Raw genomic sequence first — 21,489 nt, forward strand, 5'->3', positions numbered from 1 at the left:
GACTTTTCCTGCTGTGTGATAGTGGCTCAAATTAAGATACTGCATCCATATAAACACCATAATAAACAAGAGAAAACAAGTGACAGGACAGGAAAGAGCATAAGCAAGGAAGAAGCAGCGTCCGCTGGTCATTTCTTAAAGATGTTTCATCCAATCGGTGAAAACCGTAGGTATCGTAACACTTCAGGTTCAGGATAATTATTTAATGAATTATAAACTGTCGGGGTTTGGCGTTACGTTCCGAACTGGGATTTGTGGCACGTGTCGAGGATTTCTCCCATGCCGGAGATGCTCCTGTCCACTGGAGGCTTTCCTTGTGATTTGTATGAGGGGAAGCCTCTGTGTCCTCCTGCTGCACTAGCCCAGCCATTACAAAGACTGACGAGCTGTGCTTTCAGAGATGGGGTCCTGCACACCAATGTCGTGTTGCACCACTTGTGGCCCGCCTGTTAGCTCGCACAATTGTGGCCATTTCCCTTTGACGTCTCTTATCAACAAGCTTATCAACCCGCGGTACTGGCTGCTGATTGGATGTTTTTGTCATTCATTGCATCATTCGCCTTAAATCCCAGACACTGTCATGCACGAAATACGATTTCCAAGACACAGAAATCAGCCCGAATGGAAGTGACCAATCATTGGTCGCTCATTTGGCCCATTCAAATGATTAATCAAATAGCTACTAAAAACCCTGGTGCCTGTCTGCCTACTTAGACTGGTCACAGCCATTGTTCACGGTCTGTAGGAGTGATCCAGTCTCATGTACAGGAAGGTACACAGTAACTCGGTCCACTGTATGTCGGCCACATACCACACCCAAGTGTGCCGTAATGACGGAGTATAATTCCCATCTACTGGGTGGCAGATGCAGACACTACCATGAAACATACACTGCAGTAAAAATAACATTTCTCCTCCGAATCACTGGTGGCCTCCGCTCACGGCGCTCCGCTCCACACCAAGGGTTCTGGTGTGTTGCTAGGCAGAGTGCCGCACACCAGCTGCCTTTTTTGTCCGCTCGCAGCCACATGACAAATCTGGATGCTGACACTACAGCACACGGAGTAAATCCCACAAGCCCAATATTCATGTTAGCACTTGGAAAATGACTGCTTTGTCTCCTAAGGGCTATTTACTCCCCTGATTGATTGTTTCTTGGGGTCTTTTTGATTCATTTATTAAGGACATCAAAATTGTCCCTTATGGGTGATGCACTCAGTCTATTATTGCCTAAATCAATAGATCACACCAACCATGTATACAATAAACTAGCGGTATTAAATGTGCTACGGTTGCTAACGAAAAGTCACAAAAACTCATATGCCATCTAAAATGACGCCGCTAATGATACTGGCTGGAGAACAAAACCCACCCATTGTCCGGTCCAGAGCTGATATCAGCACTACAGATGTCATGTCCAAATGGGGTGACTATTCATGCAGGGCCAACCTACGATGTGTTTCTTGGTGAGTGAACGGCAGACAGCGATGCAAGTCATCCACTGTCCCCGGGGACTACTCTGTCAGACACCATCACCGTCCGGCAACAACTCCTGTACTGTACACTGGAAATCTGGCAAGGCCATTGGAGGAAAACAAATGTGGGTCATTGCCATGGATAACCTAGTAACCATGGTAATGCGTTGCCTAAGCGACCTACACTTCCGATTGTGCTGAATTAAAGGCCCGGGCCTTTGTTCATCTCTCGCTTTGGCTCTGCATGAACCACCAACATCAGGTGGGGCTAAATTCACCTGACCATCAGTTCAAAACAGGCTGTAATTCATACAGTAAAGGTTTTTGGTTTTTTAAACTTAATGCGACTAGACTTTATCACTGAGAAACAATATTTTAACAACCAACTGACTGGACAATACAGCAGAGCAACAACTGATACAATATTTATTTGTGTACTGACCCGTCTTGAACTGGAACATGCGTATGGAAATGTGTGTAAAAACGTGGATGCCAGAGTTAATTGTCAGTCTTTGCATCCAACTCCTGACTTGCAATTCATTGTGGCATGACATAGGCTCAGTTGTCAACGCAGGCTTTGTAGTCTTTTATCACATTACTCAAATCAACTAAACATACAGTACTAGTGTTCTCATACAGTATGAAGATTCGAAGGGAAGAAGGCAATGTTTTCCCAGTCTTACCTTATTTGCTTTGCATAGCTGATTTCAATTTCAGATCTTTCCTTAACAAATTTTGTATACCTCTCCACAAACTCAATGCCCCAGTGGGTGTGTTTTTCCAAGTTGTCAAACTGGTCCTGTATGAGGAGACAGAAAAAAAAAGAAGAAAAAAAATCAAACTCACAATCAAAAAGCTAGACCAGGTTACACGAACTCTGACCCATGCATTTTCTTTCTAAAGATGATTTATTTATTTTGCATGGATGTGGCAATGTTTATAAGCGAAATCTAAGCAATCATGGTTTAAACAGAGTAGTCTACAACAGGAATTGCAGCAACATAGGCCTTGTTGCATTATGCTTAGAATAACTCTGATGCTACTTTCCGCTACATACCCTACAGATACCGTAAGCACAGAAGAACACCGGCATTTACTAGTTGCGGTGGATTACTAACTAGCCCATAAAGTAGGCCTATGCTCTTCACTTAATTGAACAATGTGGTGGCGGGTTACTTTTGCATATCCACAATAGCTCATTGTGCACATGGTGTAGAATGCCACATCTAGGCCGCTTCAAACAATACAATTACTCCAGAACAACTACAGGTCTGTATTCCAATTCCATAAAAAAAAAACGAATTCCCTAATCGGAGCAAATGTTTAATGCGTTATGTCGAACGTCACCCTACAACGTGCTTTGAAATAAGCCTTTTGTGAGAGGAAAACGTCGTGTCTGGATAAATCCTTTCAATCTGTTGGTCCTTGCTGTTATAGTCTAAATAATAATTGTAGGTTTAGTTTAAATTAGAAGGTGAAATAAAGAAGACAATTGTAAAACACTATTCCAAATACCGTTAAATTACCGCTTTCGCGACAATGTATCGAACGAACATGTCCACAAGAGCCGCTACCTACAATCTCTTTAGCTTCTCTATCTGCACAGTATGGACCCCGTTTGCAGTGGATTAGTGATTGTAGCCTAATAGGCTAATAGGATAACGTAAACAACCATAGCGTCTCACGTAGACAACGTTGTAGGATTGATATTGAGGTTAAAGACAGAAATATCCACCCATGACAGTAAAAGCAGAGACTGTAGCGAGTCGGTCCAGTAGGACATACAATCCACCACATACCTCCAATAATAAAGGCTGCATGCACGCGCAGAGTGGCATCATGGCAGCAGGAGCATTGAGCTCGCTACCTTGCAAAGACATACACATATAGCTTAAATCTCAACAGATCATATATTGTCCATAAGATAACAGCGAAAGATGGAAATGGTTTCATTAACGAAAACATTTGCGCCGTTATCACACGGTCGTGCTTTCGCGGTTCTACGTACCCACAGCTCCGTCCCCCATCTGCAACTCATGGTTTCAATGTAATTTCCTCCCAATGATCCACGATTTCTATACATGCGTCCAATGGTATTATTCAGGTCTATATAGAAGTACAGACGTTTGTCATACGATCCCTCACGGTTTATATCGTTTTTCACCGACGCATTCTGCGATAACAAGGTGTTTGGCGGTCAGATATTGGCTTGTCTACGGCTCCTACATGTGGGGCATCTACCCGCCTAGCCCGATGACAGCACGCGGCCGCGCGCTTCACAGAGGAATCTTTGCTAGAGCTTTTCCTCACCAGGTAGTCCGCTAGCGCTTCTGATGGATGAATGAATAAAATTAGTTGAGGACAGCCTAGCTTTGGAATAGTCGGAGAAGTGATTATTGAAACAATAAGCTGCTGTACTTGCAAACATGAATTGCAGGATATCTGCAGCACAAATTATTTTTCCCACAAGGCAAAGGAGATTGAGTTTCCTATTCCAATTAAGAATATTGGAAATTCAGACTTGCATTACTCTACGCTATAGTAGATGAGAGTCTGTCTAGATACATACCCAAGCAGAGCTGGGGAGGAACTGATTACAAGTAATCCGTTACAAATAAACAGTAACTGTAATCAGTTACGTTACCCACAAAAAATGATGATAACTTTTGGATTACTTCAATTGAAAAATAATAGGTGCGTGAAATAGAGGTTGTATGTTTGAGTTTATTATTTAAAACCAAAATAATCAGTTGTTTATGTGATCATCATGTGCGCAAAGGTGGACATGCATAACCAGTTTAGTGCAGGAAGCACTAGTTTAAATTTATCCGGTTTTGGTTGGTTGGCTGGCTGGTAAAAACAGAGTATATCTTCGATAATATTAGCTGAGTCATATAAAATGTTATTTAGTTATCTGCATATTTCTCAGAACAATGATAGGCAATAGGCCTACCTGGTGTTATATCTTTTTCAAGTTTCAAGGTTTATTTTTCAAATGCACCAAACAACACAGCCAGGACAAGTATCACCGAATTTATTTTACAGGAATTGTTTAATAGATTAGGCACCTATTTGTTTGATAGCTATAATTGGTGCTGCCTTCAAGATGAAACATTATATGGAATTTACCACGACATTTGAGGAGAAAATGTGTGTTGGGAAGCACTCTGCCAAAGGATGATTATTTGCTTTTGACGCGGCCACATCAACTCGGTCCATAGAGGTAGGCCATGAGTTTCTGCTTGCTTTGCATCTCTGAAAATGGTGTTCCTTGGTTATCATTGGCTGCTGACGTCATTTACTTTAAGCTAAGTGTGCAGGTTTATAATCACAGTTTATTTCTTTCATTTGCGTTATGAATATCCATAACTCGTGGTCATAACAAATGTAGGTTACGTTCGCGCGGGTAAATCTTATTTCTATGCGGTGTTCACTATTGCAAACTTGCATTCGCGTGCCGGGGATTTCTGCACAATTTTGACAATGTTAGTTGTTGAGCAAATCATCAGAATACTGAAGATTTAGTTTATGCGCGAAAAGCTACGGATATCTTCATTTTTATATACAACAATGTCAATACCCTTTTTGAGTAGTTGCCATTTATTTTTCAACAATGTTTTAAAGCAATTAAAAACATGAATAAAACACAAATAACAGAACAGGCTTAAGTTTCATTTGATTTTGGGTTATGTTCAGATAAAAAGTCAGATTCTGGAAGATAAAGGTTTATTGGATTTATTGGAATGACTGAATACCTTTAGTGTGTAATGTAGAGATGTAGCCCAATCATATTGAAGTAAAAAGCAATGGTTTAGAAACCTATTTCCAAAGGCACTGTAGTTTACACAACCCATAAGGTAAAATGCGAATTCCGTTTTTAGCCAGATTACAACAATAACAATGAAGAATGAAAGAAATTGCCAAGAAACTGAAGATCTCGTACAATGTTGTGTACCACTACCTTCACAGAAGACCGCAAACTGACTCTAACCTGAATAAAAAGAGGTGTGGGAGGCTCCAGTGCACAACTGAGCAAGAGGACAAATACATTAGAGTGTCTAGTTTGAGAAACGGTCACTCACAGGTCAACTGGCAGCTTCATTAAATAGTACCCGCAAAACACCAGTCTCAACGTCAACAGTGAGGAGGCGAGTGGGATAATGGTCTTCTAGGCAGAGTTCTTCCTCTGTCCAGTGTCTGTGTTCTTTAACCCAACTTAATCTTTTCTTTTTATTGGCCGGTCTGAGGTATGTCTTTTCCTTTGCAACTCTGCCTAGTGGCTATGGTTCATATAGTGGCTATGGTTCATATAGTGGCTATGGTTCATATAGTGGCTATGGTTCATATAATGGCTATGGTTCATATAGTGTTTATGGTTCATAACGTGGCAATGGTTCATATAGTGGTTATGGTTCATATAGTGGCTATGGTTCATATAGTGGTTATGGTTCATATAGTGGTTATGGTTCATATAGTGGTTATGGTTCATAACGTGGCCTTCTGAACATGTATATAACAGTATATTGAAGGACAGGGGTGCTCACTAACCATAGTGAACCAGGGCACCAAGGTGGTTAAAGTTCCCCATGATCTCTGGGTTGTCATGGTGTTTTACTTTTGCTTCCTTGATAATAACTAATCCACTTCCTATATTGGGGTCAATGAGATGCCTGGAAGCGCCCACTCTACTGGCAATACGGGAAGTGGGTTTTAAACCACAGTGGTTTTGATAATATTGCTGGTAGTTGGGACGCTGCTTAAAATGCAAATATAAACAGAATGCAATGATGTGTAAATCATTTAATCCCTGTGTTTATTTGAAAATTGTACAAAGACAACATATCAAATGTTGGAACTGAGAAATCTTATTGTTTTGAAAAAATACATGCCCATTTTGAATTTGATCACCTCTTCTTTTAACAACACTCAGCAAGTGTTTCGGAATGGAGGAGATTTGTAGTTTTGAAAGTGGAATCTTTTGTCGTATTTTTCATTTCATAATGCGCCAAATGTTTTCAGTGGGTGACAGGTCTGGACTGCAGGCAGGCCAGTTCAGCACCCGGTATCTTTTACTACTAAGCCATGCTGTTGTGATACTAGCAGAATGTGGTTTGGCATTGTCCTGCTGAAATAAGCAAGGCCTTCCATGAAAAAGCTCCAAAACCTATGAATATTTGTCAGCATTAATGGTGCCTTCACAGATGTGCAAGTCACCCATGCCATGTGCACTAATGCCCCCCCCCCCCCATACCATCAAGGATGCTGGCTTTTGACCTGTGCGCTGCTAAGAAGCCGGATGGTCCCTCTACTTTTCAGCCCAGAGGACTCAGTGTCCATGATTCCCAAAAAGAATCTCACATTTTGATTTGTCAGACAACAGGACAGTTTTCCACTTCCCCTCAGTCCATCTAACATGAGCTCGGGCCCAGAGAAGATGCTGGCATTTCTGGATGCTGTTTATGTCTGGTTTCTTCTTTGCATGGTAGAGTTTTAACTTGCATTTCTAGATGCTGTTTACATTTGGTTTTCTTCTTTGCATGGTAGTGTTTTAACTTGCATTTCTGGATGCTGTTTATGTCTGGTTTCTTCTTTGCATGGTAGAGTTTTAACTTGCATTTCTGGATGCTGTTTACATTTGGTTTTGTTCTTTGCATGGTAGAGTTTTAACTTGCATTTCTGGATGCAGCAACTCACTTTGTTCACAGACAATATTTTTCCAAAGTGTTTCTGACCCCAGGCAGTGATGTCCACTACAGAATCGTGTCTGTTTTTAATGCAGTGCCACCTGAGGACCCGAAGATCACGGCCATCCAATATTTGTTTTCAGCCTTGTCTCTTGTGTATAGAGATTAATCCAGATTCAATGAATCTTATAATTATATTGTATACTGTAGATGATGAGATCCCAAAACGCTTTACAATTTTACACTGCGATATGTTATTCTTGAATCCTGGCACTATTTGCCTGAACAGTCTTTCACAGAGTGGTGAACCCCTCCCCATTCTCACTTCTGACAGACCCATTCTCTCTGGGATGATCTTTTATACCCAGTCATGTTACTGATCTGTTGCCAATTGACCTACAGTAATTTGTTGTGTGATATTCCAGCAGGTTAAGTTTTTTTTAACATTACAGATTTCCTGTCTTTCGGTGCCTCTGTCCCAGCTTTTTTGAAACATGTTAATGGCAACAAATTCCTTGTATGTTTTTCCCAAAAAACTATAATATTTCTAAATTTGATGTTACTATATTATATTGTAAATAGGGTTTAAAAGATGTGCTCATCATTGCATTCTGTTTTTCTTAACATTCTACTCAGCGTCCCATTTCTAAACAGGATTGGAAAAGGGGTAGTTGTGTATTCAGACATAATTTGACTCACCTGAGCATTTCACCAGACTGGCCACGGCAAATATAGCATACTTTACCATATGTGCCTTGAATGTGCTTGGGGTGCATGTATCATTCCCCACTGGATTCCCCTGTCTTCAGAATCAGAATGTGCACATATCTGAGTAACAAAAAAAAGATGTTGCTCAACCAAGGAAATATAACATGGTTGACAATGACAAGTATAGCCTAACACTGACTGAGAAGTACAGGAGTTTCTGTTCTCCTTCTGATGAACCAATGGAATTCCTCTTATTGCAAAACTGTTTCACTTAAAGTAAAAAAAAAAATGAAAATAGGGTAAGAATTAGTTTTGCACTTCATTGGACACATTTTATCAATAAAAATGGATGAGAAAACAGAACTAGTCAAACACACATCACGTACGAGGTAGGCAACCTTTCATTATTTTTAATACATTCCTAAATCGCAATGTATGCCAGCAGCTTGAATTGGGTCATTTTTCAATAATCAATTGTCTTTGACTAATCAGGTAATCTTTTGCCAGTAATTTAAAACAGTTGTTCCAGTTTTCACTTTGAATTTGGACAGATCTGTTTCTGGGTAGTATAAGTAAATAGAGGCTATCTAAGAGAAAGATGACATCAAAATGACTTATTTCATATGTTTGGTGGGCAACATTATTTTCAATATTTCAAGTTAATCATGTTCATTGATTTTGTATTTTATAGAAGATGTTTTCTATATCACAAATATAGAAAATTTAGGAAGCTCCTGGGATTTAAAAAAAAAATAGCTAGTGTAATGTAGGTCCTTGCTAAATCACAAGCACAGACCATAGGCTATGCCAGTCATCATAGAAAAATAGCTGATTGTTGACTTGTGAATTATCACAAATGCCTAATTTCTATTTTAAACCGGATACCAATGTAATTTAAATAGAAAAACTTTACATGATACCAATGGTATGCTTTTTGTCAATCCAGAACTTTCTAATAGCATATTTATTATGTTCTGTCGATGTTAAGCTTTCTATATATTCAGAATTCTGCCTACCATTGAAAATGCTTCTCTTCAGGCAAAACAGGTTATTCATCATTTCAAGTACAGATGGAGTGCAACAGGCTCAAATGCAGCCCCCACCTACAACAAACTGAAACCAAAATGAAGAACCTACCCAAAAACGCACTTATGGAAATAGATTACAATATCCCATATATCTTGGGCCTCACACTCCCAAAAAAAGACAGTTAAGAAATTGACTAACTATAAAAAAAGACAATTAAGAAGTTTACTGAATTGAATAAAACATTTTATAAACCAAAGCTTCTTTAACACAAGTGTTGCACAGTTGTTTAACTCAATAGGGTCATTCCTACCACACGGTGCCTTTTGGATGTCAACAAAGAAATATATTTTCAACTTTTCTTATATGCTATCAGAGAAGGGTGATGTTTGACCACCAGAAACTTCAGGCATTTCAATCATAATAACTGTCAGTTGATGTTTCACCATGAGATATTTCTACTCTGACATACACATAACAATCTGAAGCATTAACAATGTCCCTATTAGTCTAGATTTAAATTTTCAAATACATTAAATGCCTTTTAATTTATCCTTTTGAATTATTAAAATATTAATATTGAGTAAAATATTTACATTTTATTTGGTCAACACATCTACAAGTGCTTCCAAAAAAGTAGAATATCATGGAACAGTTTTTCCATAATTCAAATCAAAAAGTGACACCTTCATATATTCTAGATTCATTACACATAAAGTGAAACATTTCAAGCCTTGATGATTACGGCTTACAGCTCACGGAAACCAAAAATCCAGTATCTCAAAATAATAGAATAAAAGATTTACAATACAGAATTGTCGACCTGAGAAGAGCTCTAATCAGCTAATTATCTCCCAGAGCCTTCAATCTCTCAGTCTGGCTTAGTACACACAACCACAATCATGGGGAGGACTGCTGACTTGATAGTGGTCCAGAAGACACTCATTGACATTCTCCATGAGGAGGGTAAGCCACAGAAGGTCATTGCTGAATGGGCTGGCTGTTCGCAGAGTGCTTTGTTCAAGCATATTCATGGCACGTTGACTGGAAGGGAAAAGTGGGAAAGGAAAATGTGGACTAGCAACAGAGATGACCACAGCCTTGAGAGGATTGTCAAGCAAAGCCGGTTCAAAAAGTTGGGGGAGCTTCACAAGGAGTGGACTGAGGCTGGAGTCAGTGCATCAAGAGCCACCATGTACAGACGTGTCCAGGAAATGGGCTACAAGTGTCGCATGCCTAGTGTCAAGCCACCCCCGAACCAGAGAAAACATCAGAAGCGTCTTATCTGGGCGAAGGAGAAAAAGAACTGGACCATTGCTCAATGGTCCCATGTCCTCTCTTCAGATGAAAGTACATTTTGCATTTCATTTGGAAATCAAGGTCCCAGAGTCTGGAGGAAGAGTGGAGAGGCACAGAATCCAAGTTGCTTGAAGTCCAGTGTGAAGTTTCCACAGTCAGTGATGATTTGGGGTGCCATGTCATCTGCTGTTGTTGGTTCACTGTGTTTTATCAAGTACAGAATCAATGCAGCCGTCTACAAAGGCATATTAGCGCACTTAATTCTTCCATCTGCTGACAAGCTTTATGGAGATGCTGATTTCCTTTTCCAGCAGGACATGGGCACCTGCCCACAGTACCAAAATGACTGGTAACTGGTTTGCTGCCTATGGTATTACTGTGCTTGATTGGCCAGCCAACTCGCCTGACCTGAGCCCCATAGATAATCTGCAATTCATTTAATTTATTCTCTAAAAATATTGCCACCCTGTTAGTGCATATTCCTAAACAGAGTGGCCATTTTGATCCTTAGTTAGTCATGGTTCTGTGAGTGAGCAATATTAAATTAAAATTTTGATTAACGCTTGACCAGGATTTGAACTTCTCTATCAAACATATTTTAGAACTAGGAAACATGATTCATTTTCAGTATCATACAATCTAACAGGGTGCATGGAAATTTATGAGTGAGAAACGGATTGAAATTAGATTTATTTATCTTTGAGCGGTTGTATTCATTACTAAAATTAATACACTCCCCAAATGTGATGTGATTGAGGAAAGGTGTTTTTTTATTAAATACAGCAGATTTTTGTTTTTTGTTGGAACCAGTTTTGGCTTGACAATGAAACTTTTTCAAGTGGCCAAAAATCCTGGAATACATCTCTAATATATAAAAATATAAAATCCCAAGCATGTTTAATTTTTTTATCAGAGGAAATGTTTTCCCTGGTTTTCAGGGCTGACCTCTAAAAGTTCCTAAACTTTTTAGCCACACCGAAACATCAGCCTTTAGTTCCTACAGACAATACCTCTTTATTGCTCTAAATTCAGTGGATAAATACCAAGTGCATGCTGTCTCTTTATAATATGTTTTGAATTTAGTTGTGTGGTTTTACGTGAATTCACAATGACTTTGTTTTTATTTGCAGCAATGCCAAGCTATACCTCGCAGTGTTTTCTGCTGTTCTGGGAAATTTCAGTTTCGGCTATTCCTTGGTGTACCCCTCCCCAGTAATCCCTCAACTCAAAAACAGTGATAATCCTCAACTAAAGATGAACACAGAACAGATAGCCTGGTTTGGGGTGAGTGAGACAGAGAGATGAACGACACAAAGACATGATCCTTCCCTCAGTGTGCCTCATTAATTGACTGAACCTTATGATAGCCAATAAGATAATCCCTAAATGATAATGTATTCCTTGGTTGGTTTAAACCATGTGCCTGTATAACTACAGTTACTTTTTTATCAGTCTATTTTCACATTGGGGGCTGCAGCAGGAGGCCTTGGCGCCATGCTTCTGAACGACCTGATTGGACGGAAGATAAGCATCATGGTGTCGGCAGTCCCTTCAACAGTTGGGTATGTACGCTTCATTTATTGCTATACATTTTCAAGATGGCGATTATACATTTTCCAGGTATTTACAGAAAGAAAACGGAGAGGTTATACATATATTTTATTTTTTAAAGCAACAATGACACTAGTGATCTCTAAGCTTTCGCCGTATATTACCATCGTCTCCCACAACCTCACGCTTGAGGAAAACATCAGGACGATTGTCAAGAGGCCACTCAGTAGATGCACTACCACTGAAAACAATCAACATCTCCAGATGAATCCTGATGGCATCCTGACCCGTGGCAATATTTACTTATATCACCAGAACTTAACACCTTCAAATGTGACTGTGGTAGTTGACCCCCATCCCCCACACCTCCACCTTCCAGACAGTATGTTTGGCGATTACTTTCAAATTCCTGGGAACCATCATCTCCCACAACCTCACATTGTTAGGCCTGCAGAGAGCTTCATTGACTGACACTGGCCCTGTATCGAGGTTGTATGCATCCAAGTGAGTGTCAATAAGTGTGCAGGAAAGATAATCACTGGCCATACCTAACCCGCGAATGTGTCCATCAGTTGTAAAACCACTTATTTTTGTACCTCAACCGATCATAGTGTCATTAGCTTATAGTTTTATGGTCCCCAGTGGTTTGTTTAGTATGTATGTAAACTTTGTGTTAACTCAGTGTGTACTGTCTCTAAATGTTATCTACCACTAGTTAGACCGCTATGTAAACAAACATTTCAAACAGATCTCTATTTGTACTTACTATACAGACTTACTATACATATTGTAGGCAACAACGTTTCTGTTGATATTTGGAACTAAAACAATAAGCACAACACAAACACGACCAAAAACGTACATGTAGATTACATGTAATGGCATATTTAAATTTGTCATTGTAAAATGTGAAGTAGAGACACACCTGTAATGTAGATTATGCAGATAAAATCACAAGGAAAAATACACATTTTGTGGAAATGGGTCATAAAATGTGATGGGAGGGGCAGAAAAACATGCAAAGAACGTAATCTGCAATCGTCAGAGCTGCAGTCCCTCCGTCACAAGAACAAAACCCTTGACATATTAGTCAAGATTACACAGGTTGGTTTATGCACTCCTTCGACCTCTTTCAGGTACATTGTGATGGGAGCAGCACAAGTTACATGGATGCTCCACCTGGGCAGGTTTCTGACTGGAATCGCTGGGGGGATGACTGCTGCTTCCATCCCTGTAGGTCTGCTACAGATCGCAATGTGTGCTCTTTAGAAGCTTCAGCCAATATCCAAGAATTAGACCAGTAAGACACTAAGATAAGACACAAGAATATGTCATTAGGAAATAAGTGGACCTCATGTACAGCGATGCTTCTGACATCCTGTAGACAACAGGATTACCACCGAGCCTCCCATGAGTGACAACCCATTGATGCGTTCTGTTGGCTGATTCAGGTGTACATCTCTGAGATCTCCCACCCGAAAGTGAGGGGAGCATTGGGGTCCTGCCCTCAAGTCACTGCTGTTTTCGGAGCCCTGTCACTCTACGTCCTGGGTGAGAACGAGCCTCTCTTTGGTGTCTTTCACGGCCAGCGCACACTGCAGGTAGCCACATGGTGGTGCCGTGTGCCGTGTTCACGTCCGCTGTGTTTGGCGCAGGGCTGGTGCTTCCATGGCGGTGGCTGGCTGTGGTGGGGGAGTTCCCGGCCCTGCTCATGTTGCTGCTGCTGTGCTTCATGCCCGACTCGCCGCGCTACCTGGTCAGCTGTGGCCAGCGGGACAAGGCCCTCAAGGCCCTGGAGTGGCTGCGGGGCCCGAACTCGGAATTCACGACAGAGTTCAGCAGAATCGAGTTCAGCATCTCGTCTCAGGTACGTTGCCGGCACTTTTGTCCGAATGCCCCCGGCAGACTTACCGGAGATGTTCCATTGAAATGCATCTGGAGTTTCTCTTTTCCCCAAGGGGAAGATCCAGTGGTCCGATTTGAAAATACCATTCTATTACAAGCCCATCCTGATCTCAACCTTGATGAGGTTCCTTCAGCAGATGACTGGCATAACTCCCATCCTGGTGTTTTTGGAGCCCATCTTCCTCAAGACAGATGTTTTCCTGGTACGTCTGTTTTGTCCACCAACTACAGGGGCTTTTTGCACCACTGAGACGCTCTATTTACTCATCTAATATAGTTTCTCAAACCGGCTGTGAAATGCTTTAAAAAAAAAACAGTTAACTCTTATCTCAACAGCAAATGGCGCCTTTACCTCAATACTGTTATCTGGAAAGAATCAAGGACATCTGTTTTACTTTGGCCAGTATCCCAAAAAATATGCACTCACTTTTATCCAGGAACCTAAATATGACGCAGCGCTGGTGGGAATAATTCGACTGATGTCAGTGGGAATCGCTGCCACTTTGATGGACAAGGCCGGACGGAAGGCCCTCCTCTATGCCTCAGGTGGGTGTGTTTGCAGTGAACTCTGTCCCAAGTCAGATTTACAGCTCCTCCAAAGGCTCCATTTGTTGATCTGTCTACTCCTTCGTAGGTTTCCTGATGTTTCTCTCTACTCTTACGATGAACATGTACTCGCACAACAGCCACTGCCCCTCCGGCAACCTGACTGGCACTATGCTGACCCAAGACCCCGCAGGGGCATCTGCCTTCCACGCCATCACCCTGATCCCTTTAATAAGCACCATGGTCTTTATATTTGGTAAATCCAAATCTTTTACTTTTCAATGAGGAAATGCAATAGGCTTCAATGAATATACCAGCCCCTCTGAGGTGACCTAACCACGGCCCTCTGAAATCCTTGTTTTCCCGCGTTCCTCTGATCACATTCAGGTTATGCTATGGGATGGGGCCCAATCACTTGGCTTCTGATGTCTGAGATCTTACCACTGGGAGCACGAGGGATCACGTCAGGCCTGTGTGTGGTGGTCAGCTGGCTGACTGCCTTTGTCCTCACTCATGTCTTCATGCATGTGGTGGTGAGTCACCTTTCTGTCTGAGCACTGTGTGACTGATATTTAAAATGCCAAACAATTTTGGAAAAGGTTTTTGTCGTTTGTCAATTTTAAATGTCCCCCCCCCCCCCCTTATTCCCTTTGGGTTTCATCAACCCCTAACAATATCCTAATCACGACCCTCTGTTCTGATACAAAGGGGTTGTCTGTGGAACAAAAAGAATTAGGCTTTTGTAATGAGATGTTGAACATGTTTTCTACAGGAGGCCTATGGACTGTTTGTGCCGTTCCTGTTCTTCTCCGTGGTGTGTGTGGTGAACATTATATTTACTGCCGTGTGTGTCCCGGAGACCAGGAACAGGTCGCTGGAGGAGATTGAGAACTATTTCAGGACGGGACGCAAATTCACCATCCTTGACGGATAATGTTTGTTACCGGAGCATTGACACTTGACGTCAGCACACATACTTTGTTTTAAATCAGGTGATGAATTCAATGAGTTAATTGTTGCTTCAATCTTTGTAATATAGTTCATGTAATTTTATGTATTTTAAAGTGTAAATTAACATTAAATAAATGCATCTATTGAAACACAATGGTCTGTCTACTGCATACCTGTCAAAAACTATATGTGGAGCCATAGGAATTGAGGTCAGACTGTCAAAGTAACACAACCCATGAACCAGTTTCATAATTAGTATGCTCAATTCCCTTTCAGGTTTTGAACATCATTCTTCCTCTTTTAGGTATTTCCACAAACACCAGACAGGAATTTTCATTTACAAAAAACAGGAACAGGCCGAACATTACATACTGACTTGAAAATACAATATTTGTTTGATATTTCTTTACAAACCATGTTGTAGTTCCAAGTTGTTTGGCATTATGTTTATTTTTTACTGGAAAATCGAGTTGCTACTGACATTCTTCCCTCTTTAGGCTTGTTTCATTCTGACAGTCTTTTTGGTGGGGAAAAAGATTAGAAAGCCACGGAGGATTAACATTACATTTAGCATAATAACTGTGTTTACATATGAAGTTTAATTCAGCCTAATTTAGACCCTTATTTTATAAAGGCCTTTTTACTTGAGTAGTGCTTATACGGATTTCCAACCTAAAACTCAAAGGAGCAATAAGATGCTGAAAGTGTGGTGCTTGTGAAAAACTCAGTAGTATGACAGGAACCTTGGAAGAAACCTGGCCAGTTCTCTTCTATCTGCGCCAAGTAAAGATGCAGGCATGACCTTTTTAGGCCAAATCATTCATTAACATATTCAAATATTTATGGTGAAAAACAGAAACCTCTCTGGAGTAAATGTCAGGTGGCTTTCATAACTGAGCATTCACAACAATCACAGTGGTTAAAAGAGTTGGTATGCTGGTATTCTGAGGTATAAAATAAATGGAATTATTTCAAACTTGAGAATTTTGGCAAAGATGAGAATTCATGTTAGTGAACGATGTATCTGCCTTGCTACTTTGCCATGAATCTTGTTTTTGCCCGATGTCTTTGGTGGTTCAGTCACAAACACTGGGACAAAAGAGGCCAGCAGAATAATACTCAGTATTACTTTGGGCTCAAACATAAAAGGTTGAATACTTAAAATAATTTCTCAAACAAAAAAAATTTCAGTGAGTAGTATGATATTTTCCTGAAAAAACTTTGGTATCAATACAATAAATATTTCAACATTTGGAGAAATTCGGAAAATCTGTGAGTGGGAAGATGATCTTTTACAGAAATGTACACGTAACACCCCCACCACCTAATTTCACAGATAAGTTATACCTGTTCCTTTTTTCTCCACACTTGCCATCTCTCAGGTACATGTTAATATTTGTCTCATTTGTCCATAATACATTTTCCCGAACAATGCAGGCTCTGTTTAATATGTTTTTGGCTACTGTGCTGTTTAGGCTAGCTAGTGTTTTGGACTTTGCAGTCCAGCCTGTGTAGTTGCAGGTTGACACAAATACACATACAGTGGATATAAAAAGATGGCACTCAATTATGAACAGCTCCAAATACCAGGCAATTTTGGCACAAAACCTTCAGGCGTCCGTTAGACAACGACCCAACGATCCAAATCCACAAAAGCATGTCTTCACCAGAAAAAGATTAACGTTTTGGAATGGCCCAGCCAGAATCCAATTGAACATCTGTGGGGTGATCTGAAGAGGGCTGTGGACAGGAGATGTCCTCTCAATCTGACAGATTTGCCCACTTTTGCTAAGAAAAGTGGGCAAATATTGCCATGTCAAGTTGCCATGTCAAGACTCCTACCCAAAAAGACTGACTGCTGTAATAAAATCAAATGGTGCTTCAACAAATTATTAGTTTAAGTGTGTGCACCCTTATGCAACCAGGTTATTGTAAGGTTTTAATTTCAAATTTTTCTTCCTTTCAGTTTGTTTTTTAATTGAATTGTTCACATTATAGGTCACATTAAAACTGGAAAAAGTTCTGACATGGTTTATCTTAGTCTCATTCTTTTACATCACAAAAACCAGGCATTTTCACAGGGTGTGTAGAATTTTTATATCCACTGTACCTCCTTAAGTTCATCATTATGGTGAGAATTATGGTGAGAATTTGACATCTAACATAGAGGTATTTTTTCTTCTTAATTTACCAAACATATTGGCCCTCATTTATCAAAAGTGCGTACACCAAATTTCCAGCGTACACCTGGCGTACACCCAAAACCACGGTGACTTTGAGATTTATCAATATGGACGTTGGCGTACAGCACTCTCAAATCCTACGCCAGCTCAGGAGGTGGTGTACGCACGTTTTGAGTTAGTGCGGAAATTCGCATGTTGAGTTATATGTTCTCATCATTTATGTTATATTATGTTGTTTAATTATGATACTGACTGTTGTATACCCAAAATTGTGCAAGAGTTAATTGTGCGCATGTGTGAAGAGACGGGACTTTTATTTTGACCTGTCTCAAGTAAAAAATGTGTAGCCGTATACTCAGCCCCTGCTGCAGTTCCCTCGTGCACTGATGTTATGCCAGTGCAGAGATGTAAACTGAAAATAAAACAGTATTAATAGTTATATTTGGAGTGATCTTTGGTGGATGGATGACAACAAAATATTGCACATGGACATGGCGGAGAGAAATGAAACCTTAACAGCGCAGAAAAGAAAATCCTAACGCACTGACAAACTAAAAGATGTGATATATTATGACCTACTGTAAAAACAACAACAACATAATTACAAACTTCAGTGTTTATTTTTGTGCAACATGGACTTCAAGGTTTCATTTGTGTGACTTTACCAAAGCATTTGACTTATATGTATTCCTTCAGATGCGAGTCTGTGCGCTTTACATGACGTTTCAGGGTTAGGCCCGGCAGTTGCGCATGGACTGGGTTCAGTAATAAAAGGCTTTGAATTACCAAAATATAATTCAGACTGACAAAATAATAAAAATGACATTCTTCTTCTTTTAGACAATAATAGAAATAATAATAATAACGACATTCTTCTTCTAAATAACAATAAACGTCATTGATAAATATCATGAAATAATAAGACGAATATTACAAATTGTCATGCAGTTATTAATGTGAATGAATGGTACTCCACATCACATCATCATCTTTTATTCCGCTTTTTAAACTGCCAAATGAAACAATTTTATTTCTTTCTACCTCCCTGGTGATCGTCTCAATCCCCACGTCAGAGAAGTTTCTCTTTTTTGCCGTCTTCCGTGTGTCCATGGCGTAAAATGAGGGCGTGGGGGAAGCGGAGACTTGAATATATAGGGGCGTGTTATTCTAATGACGATCGTTTTCATCCGCGGCATTTATCAAGGGAAGGTATTGCGTACACCTGGATTTTAAAGGTACGCACAGTTTCATAAATCAGGCGATGAGAGGAGTGTAAGCAAAATCTTACGCCAACATATACGCCCGTTTCTACGCAAGAATGATAAATGAGGGCCATTGACATGCCAAATGTTTTGCTGAAGTGTTTTATTATGCCCCTCCTTGAACTGCCACCTTAACGTGGTGGAGGGGTTTGAGTACCCGAGTGACCCTAGGAGCTATGTTGTCTGGGGCTATATGCCCCTGGTAGGGTCTCCCAAGGCAAACAGGTCCTAGGCGACGGGTCAGACTAAGAGCGGTTCAAAAACCCCTTAATGATGGAAAATATTTTGTGCCCTGTGACGTGAGGATGGACTCCTCACCACTCTGGAGTTGCCCATGGTGAGAGGCGGCGGGCTGGTGTGGGTTTGCTTATAGCTCCCCAGCTCTGCCGCCATGTGTTGGAGTTTACCCCGGTGAACGAGAGGGTCGTTTCCCTGCGCCTACGGGTCGGGGATAGGTCTCTCACTGTTGTTTGTGCCTACGGGCCGAACGGCAGTGCAGAGTACCCGACCTTCTTGGAGTCTCTGGGAGGGGTGCTGGAAAGTGCTCCGACTGGGGACTCTATCGTTCTACTGGGGGACTTCAACGCCCACGTGGGCAACGACAGTGACACCTGGAGGGGCGTGATTGGGAGGAATGGCCCCCCTGATCTGAACCCGAGCGGTGTTCAGTTCTTGGACTTCTGTGCTAGTCACAGTTTGTCCATAACTAACACCATGTTCAAGCATAAGGGTGTCCATCAGTGCACGTGGCACCAGGACACCCTAGGCCGCAGGTCGATGATCGACTTTGTTGTCGTTTCATCTGACCTGCGGCCGTATGTCTTGGACACTCGGGTGAAGAGAGGGGCGGAGCTGTCAACTGATCACCACCTGGTTGTGAGTTGGATCCGATGGCGGGGGAGGAAGCTGGACAGACTCGGCAGGCCCAAGCGTACTGTAAGGGTCTGCTGGGAACGTCTGGCAGAGTCTCTTGTCAGAGAGATCTTTAACTCCCACCTCCGGAAGAGCTTCGACTGGATCCCGAGGGAGGCTGGAGATATTGAGTCCGAGTGGACCATGTTCTCCACCGCCATTGTCGAAGCGGCCGCTCGGAGCTGTGGCCGTAAGGTCTCCAGTGCCTGTCGAGGCGGCAATCCCCGAACCCGGTGGTGGACACCGGAAGTAAGGGATGCCGTCAAGCTGAAGAAGGAGTCCTATCAGGCCTGGTTGGCTTGTGGGACTCCTGAGGCAGCTGACGGGTACCGACAGGCCAAGCGGACTGCAGCCCGGGTGGTCGTGGAGGCAAGAACTCGGGCCTGGGAGGAGTTCGGTGAGGCCATGGAAAAGGACTATCGGCTGGCCTCGAAGAGATTCTGGCAAACCATCCGGCGCCTCAGGAGAGGGAAACAGTGCCCTACCAACGCTGTTTACAGTAGAGGTGGGCAGCTGTTGACCTCAACTGGGGATGTCGTCGGGCGGTGGAAGGAGTACTTCGAGGATCTCCTCAATCCCGCCGTCACGTCTTCCATTGAGGAAGCAGAGGATGAGGGCTCAGAGGTGGACTCGTCCATCACCCGGGCTGAAGTCACAGAGGTGGTTAAGAAACTCCTCGGTGGCAAGGCACCGGGGGTGGATGAGATCCGCCCTGAGTACCTCAAGTCTCTGGATGTTGTGGGGCTGTCTTGGCTGACACGCCTGTGCAACATCGCGTGGCAGTCGGGGACAGTGCCTCTGGGATGGCAGACCGGGGTGGTGGTCCCTCTTTTTAAGAAGGGGGACCGGAGGGTGTGTTCCAACTATAGGGGGATCACACTTCTCAGCCTCCCTGGGAAAGTCTATGCCAGGGTTCTGGAGAGGAGAATACGGCCGATAGTAGAACCTCGGATTCAGGAGGAACAGTGTGGTTTTCGTCCAGGCCGTGGAACACTGGACCAGCTTTATACCCTCTACAGGGTGATGGAGGGTTCATGGGAGTTTGCCCAACCAATCCACATGTGTTTTGTGGATTTGGAGAAGGCATTCGACTGTGTCCCTCGCGGCATCCTGTGGAGGGTATAGAGCTGGTCCAGTGTTGCTAAGGGCTGTCAGGTCCCTGTACGACCGAAGCAGGAGCTTGGTCCGCATTGCCGGCAGTAAGTCAGACTTGTTCCCTGTGCATGTTGGACTCCGGCAGGGCTGCCCTTTGTCACCGGTTCTGTTCGTAATTTTTATGGACAGAATTTCTAGGCGCAGCCAGGGGCCGGAGGGTGTCAGGTTTGGGGACCACACGATTTCGTCTCTGCTCTTTGAGGATGATGTTGTCGTGTTGGCCCCTTCAAGCCAGGACCTTCAGCATGCACTTGGACGGTTTGCAGCCGAGTGTGAAGCGGTGGGGATGAAAATCAGTACCTCCAAATCCGAGGCCATGGTCCTCAGTCGGAAAAGGGTGGCTTGCCCACTTCAGGTTGGTGGAGAGTGCCTGCCTCAAGTGGAGGAGTTTAAGTATCTAGGGGTCCTGTTCACGAGTGAGGGAAGGAAGGAACGGGAGATTGACAGACGGATCGGTGCAGCTTCTGCAGTAATGCGGTTGATGTATCGGTCTGTCGTGGTGAAGAAAGAGCTGAGCCGCAAGGCGAAGCTCTCGATTTACCGGTCAATCTACGTTCCTAATCTCACCTATGGTCATGAGCTTTGGGTCATGACCGAAAGGACAAGATCCCGGATACAGGCGGCCGAAATGAGCTTTCTCCGCAGGGTGGCTGGGCGATCCCTTAGAGATAGGGTGAGAAGCTTGGTCACCCGGGAGGAGCTCAGAGTAGAGCCGCTGCTCCTCCACATCGAGAGGGGTCAGCTGAGGTGGCTTGGGCATCTGTTTCGGATGCCTCCGGAACGCCTTCCTGGGAAGGTGTTCCGGTCCCGTCCCACCGGGAGGAGACCCCGG

General features: G+C 42.5%; 2 protein-coding genes across 9 annotated transcripts in view; one reads left to right on the top strand and one right to left on the bottom strand.

Annotated features, from left to right (window-relative positions):
• Window positions 1–3,737, bottom strand: part of fnbp1a (formin binding protein 1a) — a 21,697-nt gene extending 17,960 nt beyond the window's left edge. For 5 of the 7 annotated variants that reach the window (XM_034296541.1, XM_034296538.1, XM_034296540.1 and 2 more), the window contains exons 1-2: window positions 3,484–3,737; window positions 2,159–2,274 (exon numbers count right to left, since the gene is read on the bottom strand). In XM_034296541.1, the coding sequence (XP_034152432.1) occupies window positions 2,159–2,274; window positions 3,484–3,558 (191 nt within the window). In that variant the 5' untranslated portion in view covers window positions 3,559–3,737. Of the gene's footprint in view, window positions 1–2,158; window positions 2,275–2,990; window positions 3,075–3,274; window positions 3,332–3,483 lie in introns of those variants that run through there. The other 2 variants (XM_034296539.1, XM_034296542.1) reach the window with 2 other exon arrangements.
• On the top strand, window positions 2,638–15,291 carry slc2a6 (solute carrier family 2 member 6). 2 transcript variants are annotated; one of them, XM_010877115.5, is made up of 11 exons: window positions 2,638–2,744; window positions 11,323–11,476; window positions 11,645–11,754; window positions 12,880–12,976; window positions 13,195–13,294; window positions 13,399–13,610; window positions 13,702–13,851; window positions 14,086–14,194; window positions 14,283–14,450; window positions 14,582–14,727; window positions 14,967–15,291. In XM_010877115.5, the coding sequence occupies exons 2-11, from the start codon at window positions 11,447–11,449 to the stop codon at window positions 15,126–15,128; spliced, it is 1,284 nt and encodes a 427-aa protein (XP_010875417.1). In that variant the 5' UTR covers window positions 2,638–2,744; window positions 11,323–11,446; the 3' UTR covers window positions 15,129–15,291. The 2 variants fall into 2 exon arrangements, with proteins under 2 accessions (XP_010875417.1, XP_010875415.1); XM_010877113.3 differs by lacking the exon at window positions 2,638–2,744 and adding an exon at window positions 8,153–8,256.
• The last annotated feature ends 6,198 nt before the right edge of the window (window positions 15,292–21,489 follow it).

This window comes from Esox lucius, chromosome 13 (assembly GCF_011004845.1).
Source record: "Esox lucius isolate fEsoLuc1 chromosome 13, fEsoLuc1.pri, whole genome shotgun sequence".
Taxonomy (NCBI): Eukaryota; Metazoa; Chordata; class Actinopteri; order Esociformes; family Esocidae; genus Esox; species Esox lucius.